Source organism: Hibiscus syriacus, unplaced genomic scaffold (assembly GCF_006381635.1).
Source record: "Hibiscus syriacus cultivar Baekdansim isolate YM2019G1 unplaced genomic scaffold, ASM638163v2 tig00002511_pilon, whole genome shotgun sequence".
Classification (NCBI taxonomy): Eukaryota; Viridiplantae; Streptophyta; class Magnoliopsida; order Malvales; family Malvaceae; genus Hibiscus; species Hibiscus syriacus.
In genome coordinates, this window is record NW_024061932.1 from 3,108,844 (window position 1) to 3,121,067 (window position 12,224).

A 12,224-nucleotide genomic window follows, 5' to 3' on the forward strand; every position below is an offset into this window, starting at 1 on the left:
CAGGTTGCTACCTGTTCATCCCTTTGAAGATACCTGGGATTCATCACCGTTATCGGTGGTAGATATCCAGATTAAAAAACAAGTAAATCGATAACATTTAAGTTTTTATATGTATAATATAGCCAAAAAGCCGGATCTTTTTCTCAAACATTGGATTCATCGCAGAAAATCCAAAATTTCGATAAATCTTAGAATTTGTTTGAACTCTTTTGTTTTGTTTGGTATAACAAAAAACAAAATTCAGCTAAAAAAAGGCGACGTTTGTGCAATGCAATAGATCGAGAGGTTCTTCATCTTGGGTTATTATCAGAATCGAGGAAAGATGAGAGAAAAGTTTGGGTTTTTTATTTGCGTGTGGATTATATTAGTGGGGAACTGTTTGGGAAGGTTTGTAGTGGAGAAATGCAGCGTGATAGTGATGTCGCCTGAGTCGGCCAAAGGAGTTTATGAATGTGCAATTGGGAATTTTGGGATCCCTCAGTACGGTGGAACTTTGGTTGGTACGGTTGTTTATCCAACGGCAAATCGAGGCGCATGCCAGGTGTTTGATAATGCCACCTCCTTCAAATCAATGCCCGGTGGATTCCCCACTTTTCTTCTTCTTAATCGTGGAGGTTTGAGTTTTTGCCCTTTGATTTTCATCTTGAGAAAGTACTCAAAACATTACATTATTGAATGTCAATTATTAAAATTTATAAAATAGTTTTTTTATTTATAAAATATTATTTTATTGAATTTTTTTGACAATTATAAATTATAAAAATGATTGAAAACCGTAATTTTTAATTAAAAGATTAATTGTATTTTGAGATAAAAATTAATTTGACGGGATGACATTTGATTTTAAAATATCAAACAACTATCATATTACATAGTTTAAAACTTAACATCTATTTTAGACTATAATATGTTTTTTTAACTTTGGAACATATGAATAGTCGGATAATTATTTTGAAATTTTTAATAGTCGATGGACTTAAGAAAACAATGTCCTATAATTAAGAGATTATTTCGTAAATTTTAATAATTAAGACTCAACAAAGTAATGTCCTATGATAAGAGATCATTTGTGTATTTTAACCTACCATATTTTGAAAGTAAGCAATTTCAATTATGATGGTTTTCATTACTTTCCATCTTTGTAAATATGATACATTGTAATCTATGAAGACTATCCGTTTGTTTTTATGAGTTCTGCAGTTCTTCAATGTGTTGGTTGTTGGCACTATTTAAATTTCGCTTTGCCTATCAGCTTTAATTTTGGTGTTCTGCCAGATTGTTTGTTCACCTTGAAGGCATGGAATGCTCAGAAAGCTGGAGCTGCTGCAATTCTTGTTGTTGACGACCAGGGTGAACCCTTGATTACCATGGATGGCCCTGAAGAAGCGAAAGCTAGTGCCGAGTACCTGCAGAACATTACCATTCCATCGACTCTCATTAGCAAGCCACTTGGGGACAGTTTGAAGGCGGCCATAACTGACGGGAAAATGATTAAAATCAGTCTGGACTGGACTGAGTCTATTCCGCATCCCGACAACCGAGTAGAGTATGAGTTTTGGACAAATAGCAATGATGAGTGTGGACCAAAGTGTGACAGCCAGTTGGAATTTGTCAAAAACTTTAAAGGAGTCGCTCAAGTACTTGAGCAGAAAGGGTACACACAGTTCATCCCACACTATATCACTTGGTTTTGCCCGAAAACTTTTCTTCACAGTGAACAGTGCAAGTCACAGTGTATCAATAATGGGAGGTACTGTGCCCCGGATCCGGAACAAGACTTCAGTAAAGGATATGATGGTAATGATGTTGTTGTTCAAAATCTTCGCCAAGCTTGCCTTTTTAAAGTTGCTAATGAAAGCGGAAAGCCATGGCTCTGGTGGGATTATGTCACGGACTTTGCTGTCCGCTGCCCAATGAAAGAGAAGAAGTATACCAAAGACTGTTCTAATGAAGTTATCCAGTCTCTCGGTAGGTCGATGCCTTATACCAAATGTTAGCTTTGACTTATCTTTTTATATTGCATGTGTCAAATTTCATGAAATTAGGTATTGTTTTAGCACTAATGAATTCATTTGCATCTACCATAGGTGTATTTATTATGTATGTGATATAACTTGTGATTATTTTGAGATCCAGAAAAACCAAAACAATTATATTTTCTGCTGGAAGTGTTGGTCATTTAGTAATCTGTTGTTGACTATGGATGAGAACAAGGGTATATCTTTTTATCCTGATCGGTTTACTTATGCTTAGAATACTCGTCTTCCATTCTTTGCATTATAGGTGTTGATCTCACTAAAATAGACGAATGCATTGGAGACACTGAGGCTGATGTGGAGAACCCAGTTCTTAAAGCTGAACAAGATGCACAGGCCAGTCTATTATAAACTTATAATATAAGTTAAAGAGAAAAAAATTCAGGGCCTGCCTTTGTCATATCTTATCATCGAGATGTTTGTTTTATGCTATAATTCTGGTTACAGATCGGCGAAGGCTCCCGTGGAGATGTAACTATATTGCCAACACTTGTGATAAATAATAGACAGTATAGAGGTTTGAACCAGAACTTACCCTCACTGCCATCAATCTGATTCCCTGATTTACAATCTGTAATGCAAACCTTTTTTTGATGGATCTAGGGAAGTTGGCCAAAAGAGCTGTTCTCAAGGCAATTTGTGCTGGTTTTCAAGAGACGACAGAACCGGCAATATGTTTAGCTGAAGGTTATTATCCGTTGAACTCCATTTGCAAGCATTTTCTTCTAGTGATCTCTTTTGAAGCATTTAAATTATCCGTTTTTCACCATTTTATTGCATGATGTGCATGCTATACCGTCCTTTATTTACCGATGAACCAAATGAAAGAGTTACGTCAGTGTTGTTGAGTGGTAAAATCATTCCAGAAACTCGCCCCGACTTAAAAATCGATTTTTTCAACTCGACTCAACTTGAATTGACTTTGATTTGTAATGTCATAAACTTGCCTCGACTCGAAAAAGTTTCAAGTTCAAATCGAGTTGCAAAACACAACTCAAATAACTCGAAATTTTTAGTAATTAGTATATTAATTTTCAAGTTCGAGTCGAGTCGCTTAACTTTGTATAATATACATAAATCACATGAAAAAAATACGAAAAAAATATATATGTATTGTATATAGGTATAAAATATTATTTAAATTGGAATCAAATAATGTCATAATATTGTAAATATTTACAATTAAATTTAAATAGAAACTCGAAAATTTGACTCGACTCGACTCGAAAATATTTCAAGTCAACTCCGAGTTATAAAATAGGACTCATCAACTTGAATAACTCGAAATTTTTTTCCTCGACTCGATCGAACGCTCACCCCTATATCTGATAACCGTATATCTGATAAGCTTCAGTGAAGTAATAGCTGTATCCTACTGTCCTTGCAAAGTTGTTCAAATGCTATTATGGTTAAACAAAAATAAATTTGTATTTCTAGGTACATACTACAATAGAGATGATGTTCATTTTTTTATTATGAATTGTCTTGAGCAGATATCGAAACTAATGAGTGCCTGGAAAACAATGGTGGGTGTTGGCAGGACAAGACCACTAACATTACTGCATGCAGGGTATGTCAATTTTTTCAGATCAAGTATATGTTGTTCAATTCAACCATTTCAGATGTCTTGTTTTTCTTGTAGGATACCTTCCGGGGAAGAGTGTGCGAGTGCCCTATAGTAAATGGTGTGAAGTTTTTCGGAGATGGTTATACGCATTGCGAAGGTAAATATTTTTCCCTGCAAAGGAAGATGTTAGATCTTGAATTTTTGGATTGATAGTTCAGCATGTCGAAGGGAGACGAACCTTTCAACTGATCAAAAGGAGACTGAAACCTCAACACTGTTAAAAGAGAGACTAGATCTCTTTTTAGTTTTTTTTTAATTTCTTAGTTTTTATTATTTCATATGTCTCATTAATTAAGGACTAATCTATATTCTTAAAAGGAAAGTTAATCAACTGAAAAAAATAATCAAGAAACCTAGTGAAAGAAATAAAATCACAAGCTAAGCCTTAATATGAGAATTCAAAATTAATTAACGTCCTTTCCTAAACTAGATGTGGTCCATAGCAGAAGGCATTTAATGTTAAATTGTTGATAGAAACGATTGGTGGTTAAGCTTAACACTTACAAAGATCAAATAATAAAAGATAAATTGACATTCTACAACTCATTTATGCTGAGTTTTTCAATCTCTTGTTTTCTAATCAACAGCTTTCGGGGCTTTACATTGTGCAATCAACAATGGAGGATGTTGGATGGAAACAAAAGAAGGAAAGACATACTCTGCTTGTTTCGTGAGTACCTATTTGTCTGTCCCTCTCTCTACTCCCCCCCCCCCCCAACTCTTCATTTTCATTTCTCTTAGCTGTTTGGTATTGCAATGAATTCTTCAGGATGATCATTCGCATGGTTGCAAGTGCCCACCTGGATTCAAGGGTGATGGAGCCAACAGCTGTGAAGGTACCGGGTTTTCTCTACTCGGATTCTTCTTTTACTAACATCAACATGTTCAACACTGAAATACACAACTCGTTGAATTTTTTTTCCTGCATTTGGACGATAGTTCATTTATTATCATGCATTATGTTTCCTAAAAATATGTGGAACATGTGAATTTTGATATGCTTATTTGCTATTTCTACTTCTAGACCTGTGTCAACTTTCGCATGTGTGGTGTGCCTCGTTTGAGTCTGTTTGAAGAATGATTTTATAGTGGAAAATATTTATAGTAGCAAAAAATTTCAATGCAGTATTTAGTTTTAAATTACATTCTAAGCATCTAAGGTACTTTTTGGGAATCTGGTAAGACCTTAAATCATCCTAAAGGTTGCTGACTCTGACAACTTCTGGTAGAAGCTGATGTATTGGTGCTCTATTTAAGGAAATGATGGGTGGAGGTGTTGATTAGTGAATAAAATACGAATGCTCTCTATAAACCATCTTATGATATTTTCTTTTTCAGGAAGCTTTTGACTACATATGTGCTATATTAAAGTTTCATGAAAGAAGTTTTAAGCTTTTAGTCATTAAATATTTTGGTTGGTGAACTGTTTCTTACATTGACCGTCTCCAAGATGCTGATGAGTGCAAGGAGAAACTGGCCTGCCAATGTCCGGGATGCAAATGCAAAAATACCTGGGGCAGTTATGAGTGCAGTTGTAGTGGTGGTTCATTGTACATGCGAGAGCATGACACGTGCATCAGTGAGTATCCTTTGCGCCTTCTATGACAACTCAATAGACATTAGACAGCATGTATGAATGCAGACACTTTAGAGTCGTTCAAATTGTCTATAATTATTTTCGGTAGACTAACTAAATTAATTGATCATATTCATATATGATTGAAATATGCCTGTTTCGTCGTACTAATACCATTCTTCTTCCCATAGATTAAGCTGATTGTTCATTGCTGAATTTGGAGAATGGAATATCATTTTCTCGGAATCTAGGATGTCAAGACCTCTCTAATGTTCACTGGTTCTGATATTTTCTTTTGTAAAACATGCAGATAAGAATGTTAAAACTGAGTCGGGATGGGGCTCCATTTGGGCTATACTTCTTGGATTGATAATTGCTGGAGCTGTAGGGTATGCCATTTACAAATACAGAATCCGGGTAAGGTTTTTTCTTGCACTATTATTTTATCTGATTTTCCTATGTATTCTTCCCATGGATTAGATCACATTTTAGATCAAATCATTATTTTAGTAGGCGTAAACTCCATAAATTCAGTCTTTGATTTGCACAATCCGAACACCCGAGCTTATAGTGTTTGTCCACAACTTTTAAGTCTGTATTAACTCGGTCTTCAGTCTTATCAATGGATACAATATCCTTTAGTCTACCAGAAGAGGTGAACTGAATTTGTGTTTCCTGTTTAAACTTGATGCAGAGATACATGGATTCGGAAATTCGGGCTATAATGGCACAATACATGCCGTTGGATAATCAACCTGATAACAACACTCACCATATGGATATCTGAAAGCAGAAGCAGGTAGCCTGGTGTAGGAAAAGAGGCACTCTCACTTGGTTGGGTTCATTATCAGTTGTACTATTTGTTTAATGTCATTTGGTCTTCTGCTACTCTGCTTAAATACAGCTGGTCAAGGAGTCGGAGGGTATGTAAAATGTAAGTTGTTGAAGGGATGGAATGCACATAAACAAATAATTCAAGGACCACACTAAAATTTTCATTTTACATGGCGGCTTCAGAATTTGCATATTATGTTTTATTCTTTGCAGTTACAGGTGTAGTGGTATTTGCATGAGCATGATATAAATATGCATGAGATGGACGGAGGGGTGGGTGGAGGCAGTCGTCCCTTAAAATCTATCATATATTTTTTATTTTCTTTTAAGTATTTTTTATTGAGAATCTATTTTTGCTCCTTAAAATTATATAAGTTTGTCATCTCTTAAAATTTTAGTAGTTTGTCTCTTTAACATAAAGTTTTGCTTACGTCCTTGAATATACACCATTATCACATGAAGATAAAGACTACTCTTGCATATTTATTCCATGCTGTTGGCTTCGGGTTGAATTTAGAACATTGTTGCTTAAAAATTAAAGAATGGGAACTCAAGGAATAATCTCGCATGTACGTACGTATGCATTCTACGAACTACATGCAAACTAGAGGTATAATTATGAATTTATTTTAATAAAAAAATGTTTAATGTATGAACTGTTAAGAATGGCTTGAATCGTAGTGGTTTCAATGTCATTTAATTTAGAATTAAATGAAGTCACTAGTTTAATATTAAATAGTCCATGAGATAATTGTCATTTGGGCTCTAAATTATTAGATCATTTACAAGATTAGTCCCTAGAGCTCAATTATAAATAGACATAACTATTTCATTTGAAATTATTCCAATCTCAAACCATCTCTTCCATTTGGTTCTCTTCTCCCATTTGTTGTACTTAGGAATTCTTAAGGAATTCCATTTGTTTGTATCATTTTTTTGGTAATAGTGAAGTTATCATTCGGTAGTGATTAGAGATGGGGATGGGTCGGGTCAGGTCGGATTTTTTTCTATTCGAGTTCGACCTAAAAAGTATTACTCTCCACTAGTTACCCGACTGGAACCTGATTCTGAAGGGTTCCACCCAATCCGACCCCGACCCAAAATTTAAACTAAAAACCCGATTTAACCCGGCCCGATCAATTCCAGATTTCACTTATTTTTCACCTATTCTTTTATTTTCTCACAATTTCTTCAATTTTCTTACTAACCAAGCAAAAAAAAAAACAACTTAAAAAATTAAGTAAACAAAAAATTATGTTAAACTTGAAAAGAATATGAGATTTCTTTTTTTAAAAAAAACCCAAAACAAAACAAAGAAATTAGAAGAAGAAATCCATAAACAATACCCACAAATTTTTCTTTTTAAAAAAAACCCAAAACAAAACAAAGAAATTAGAAGAAGAAATCCATAAACAATACCCACAATATTTGAATCTTCGTTCATATTTTGAAATCTTCATAAAATCTTGAAAATATTGTTACAAAAATGAGATGGAACGGGCAGAAGAAGAAACAAACTTCTAAAGAATGAAGGGAAAATAAAAAACAATGAAATAGAATGAAAAACAAACAAAAGAAATGTGCGAAAATGAAATGGAAGTTGAGAATGAAAGAAAAAAAGAAAGAAAGAGAGATGAGAGGCAGAAAGGAAAGTGAGAAAATAAAATGGTAGTTGAAACTAAAACCCTAAATATATATATATATATATATATATATATATATATTTGATGATATTTTTGTAAATATTTCACTTTATTTTATAATTATATCGGGTCGGGTCAGGTTGAATATTTTTTCTTCAAACACGACTTCGACGCGAACCCAAAACTATCTCCTTTATAATCCAACTTGACTCGAACTTAATTTTTTTTTAAAAAAATAGACCATATAGGGTTAGGTTAGGTCGGAACCCGTCGGGCTTGGGTCAATGTCCATCCCTAGTGGTGGTGCCCGAGGAGAAGACGACATTTCGTCGAACCTTGTAAATTATGTATGTTCTATCTATAATACCCTAATTTTGTCCGGAAATTAAAGAAGGAACAAAGTGCAGATACCAAACTTGTAATATTACCTTTTGTAATATGTGGGGGCTTTAAAAGTCAAGCAAAAAGCATATTTGAGCCCCCACCCCGTTTTGTAAGTTTTAAAAACAGTAAGTAAAAAATGGTTCTGTTCTCTCCTTCACATTTTTGCTTTCTTTCATTCTTTTTTTTAGCCTTGTTACGTAAATGTGGTGGGGTGTAGGCATTGGTTGTAGTTCTGTGTTGGTGGCGGTTCCAGTGTAGCGTCCCGACCACCGTGGATGGTGGTCGGAAGGACAAGCAATGCTCAAATAGGGCCTTTGAGTTCAAATGAGGAGTAAAAGAAAGGGGGTTTCGGTTTCTTTTTGAGTCGGTTTGGGTTTCACGGGTTGATTCGACGTTGGTTGGGGCGTGTGATGACCGTCGGTTTCTGGTGGCCAGCGTTATTGGCAGGGTTTGAGGGCCTCATCGGCTAGTCGAGAGCAGAGAAGAAGAAAACGGGGGAGAATGTTCTTTTTTATTTTTTTTTGGTAAATCACCCATAGGCCCCTCCATTTTTGCCTTGTTTTGCACTCTGGTTACACTTTTTATTTATTTATTTCGAATATATCTGCTAATTTTACTAACTTTTAATTTAATCACTATTATGCTATGTTATTTACTACTAACTTTTATTTTATTGCAATTTTAATCATTGTTATTTATTTATTTATTTATTGTTTCTAATATTCGATTCGGCCTTGTGTTGATCTGATCCAGGGTATGATCCACATTATTATGGTTCGAACTCTGCTAACTACTGACTTTTATTTTATTGCATTCTAACAATTGTTTATTTATTTATTTGTTTGTTTGTTTATTTATTTATTATTTCTAATATTTGATTCGGCCTTGTGGTGACCCGATCCGGGGAATGATATTCATTATTATGGTTCGGACTCTGCTAACCGCTAACTTTCCCAACAACTAACCTTTCTAACCGCTAATTATTAATTGTTAACCTTTTATTTATTTATTTGTTTTATTTCATGTTCAAGCCATCTACGATCTTGCGATAATTCGTCCCGGGTATGACTCGCATCATTTACGGTACATGATACATAATACAATTCGATATTAACATTTTATTTATTCTATTTAACTTTATGCACTTTTAAATTTATGTTTTTTATTTTCTTTATTTAATTTTATTACTTATATTTTATTTGTTTTAATATTTTAATCGTTTATTTATATCTCTTTATTTTTCAATACTTTAATTTTATTCCTTTAATTATTGTGTTTTATTGTATGTTTATTTTACTTTTATAATTTAATTTTTTCTTAGTTAGATTTTATTTCTTTACATTTTACCATGTATGGATATTATATATGTGTTCGTATTATTTATGTATGCATATATTATTTGCACTTTGAAGTTGATTTTGAATGATTGTACCAAATGATAATTTTGTTCATTTTAATGCCTTTTTATTCAATTATTTTCAAGAACTTTATTTGTAGAACAGGCGTGAAAAGCACTGCTTGATCGAAGTAGTGTAATCCGATACGACATTCTAACGAAATGCGAACTCTAAATAAATCAAATTTACTTTTTTAATGACAATCAATTTGTTTTTACTCAAATTATGCAAAGCATGCTTCCTTAAATAGCAATTTATTTTATTGTACACAAATATCGATTTTCAATCTATATTCGATTCGTATTTTTATCGGGGAGGGAATATTCTTTATAGATAAGAAATAGACGAGATAGCTTTCCTGATGTAGGATTGCTAATCTCGAGATTTCTTTTCAAGTTAAAGAATTTTTTTTCTGATTAATAAGTCGAAGCAAATTAATTAACTTTAATAAATGAATCATACTTTAATTATCGATGTGAATTCACAATTTCCACCATTTACGACAAAGTGTAAGCATCACAGTACCGATTTCGGGCGCTATGGGGGTGCTTACCCTTCCCCACGCGTAATCGACTCCCGAACCCTTAAAAACGGATTGTTGGTAAACGCAGACCAATTTTTATCTTAAAAAATGATTTTTTTCTTAAAATTGTTTTAAAAGACGTTTTTAGGTATTCGACCTACCTAACCCAAAGGTCGATGGCGACTCCTTTCAATTTAATTCAAATCAATTCAAAATCACCCAATTTTCAAAATAAAAGTCATAATCGTTTTTAAAAATAATATTTTTATTGTTTTATAAAAAAATGGTTATGACAGCTTGGCGACTCCACTGTGGACTTTTTTAGACAGTCAGGCTGTAGGTCGCTTACACATTATTATTGTGGTGGAAGTTATTAATTCGGGTGTTTAGTTAACTTATGATCTGTTTATTGAAGTTTTTAACTGCTTCATTTTTTTAATTGTCATACTAACATTTGATTTTTTGTTTTCAGATCGGTCCAAGTTTTTGTCGAGTTTTTTCTTTTCCGTTTTGATTCAGAGGTAGGCACGTTCCTCCTCACACACATCACGTGCATTTACATAACATAAGCTCTAGACACGAGCTTCGATCCAAATTAGTCGGGGTGATTGCTTTACTCTCATAATAATTTATTATTCGTATGAGTTTTAGCAAATAACACATGAGATACATACCTTATACATTCGTAGGGTTTTATTCCTCGTATGGGTATAAGGCAGTGAATCCCCTCGAATTCAACTCGTTCCGTTCAAAACCTGTAATGGGTGAAGATCGAGGGTCTGGCAGTCCAAGGGGGCACCAACATCAAAGACAATTCGAGTTCCCTTTTCCTGATAGAGCCGAAACCATGCATATAGTGAACTGTAGAACGATCACCCTAGGTATAGTTATACCAAACCTCTGTCTGTCAGTAGGTACCCAATTTAGGTGTACACAAAGGAGGAGCGTTTCTGAACCTTTCTTTTTTACTCTATATTCTGTTGAATAGAAGCATGCGAACTAGATACCATGCGGTTAGGACCAATTTCTTGAAAATAGATAATTTTGGGTAGAAAGCATGTCCGGGTAGGATTGTTATCTATTAAAACATGTTCGGGTAGATATCATGACGGGGTAGGTGTTATATTCATCTTTGAATAACATTTTTTATTTGTATCAATTGTCTTACATGTATTAAATAATTTCTTTTCTTTTGTTTGTGTACACTAACTCATTTTTTTCTTCTCATTTGTTTGTGACATTTTTTCATCATTCTTTGCATTGCATTGCATCGTCATAACATAATGTGAAAATGTTGATCAGCAAGGGGATATTCATGAGAAAATTTTCACAAGAAGAGGTGAAAGTATTCAATCAAGCAGTCACATATACAGACATGTATTAAAGAATGAAAGAAATTTAGAGTACAAGAATGAGGTCCGCTCGAAGATCGTGCAGCATTCAAGACTGAAATGATGATCCACTGATTCGAGGAGTAATCTAACAGTGGAATCTTATCTATAATCATGTCATCGTTAGTAATCAAGGAGCGATGCAATGGCTTTAGCACAGTTGAGGGATTAACGGAGTTAGTTTATAGAGCATTGAGGGGCATCAGTTCCAAATACAAAGATCCGAGATGAAGTAGTGAGCTCGAAGATTGTGAAACATTTGAGAATGATATGATAATCCACTAATTCGAGGAGTAATCCAGTCTTACAAGGGAAAATGAGAAACTCTGAGAAATGACACAGAAGATGAAAGAGAATGTCATGGAAGAAGTTGCAGTCCAGACAAATAATATGGTTCTTAAGTAATAGATTTAGCTGATTTTACAAGGAGATGAAGCAGACTGAAGACTCAACTTTTTTAGCATGAATGGAAACTAACTGGGCTTTGGAGAAGTTAGGAGTTAAAGATATCCTTATATGTAAAAGTTTTGTTTGATGTACCGAAACTTTTATGTTCAATGAAATCTGTTCTAAGATGATCACTCTTGAGTAACACCTTTTTCATACATGCATTTGCATTTTGCATCTTTGCATTTTTCATTGTGCATTTATACTTTTTTATTTGCTTTTGTATTATACAATTTGCATTTTTATTGTTACATTCACATATTTACATTTGCATTTACATTTGGATTTTTTATGTTTGTATTTACATTTGCATATTTGCATAATTACATTTTATTTCAAACTATTCTACATGCATTTAATCATGAC

At 33.8% G+C, this 12,224-nt stretch overlaps 1 protein-coding gene across 1 annotated transcript; it reads left to right on the forward strand.

The window, feature by feature from the left end:
* Positions 1-231: 231 nt before the first annotated feature.
* Positions 232-6,069, forward strand: LOC120146686 (vacuolar-sorting receptor 1-like). The gene is made up of 12 exons (XM_039160186.1): positions 232-614; positions 1,276-1,968; positions 2,284-2,372; positions 2,484-2,553; positions 2,640-2,723; positions 3,530-3,606; positions 3,679-3,760; positions 4,251-4,333; positions 4,433-4,499; positions 5,114-5,242; positions 5,550-5,656; positions 5,934-6,069. The coding sequence occupies exons 1-12, from the start codon at positions 323-325 to the stop codon at positions 6,024-6,026; spliced, it is 1,866 nt and encodes a 621-aa protein (XP_039016117.1). The 5' UTR covers positions 232-322; the 3' UTR covers positions 6,027-6,069.
* The last annotated feature ends 6,155 nt before the right edge of the window (positions 6,070-12,224 follow it).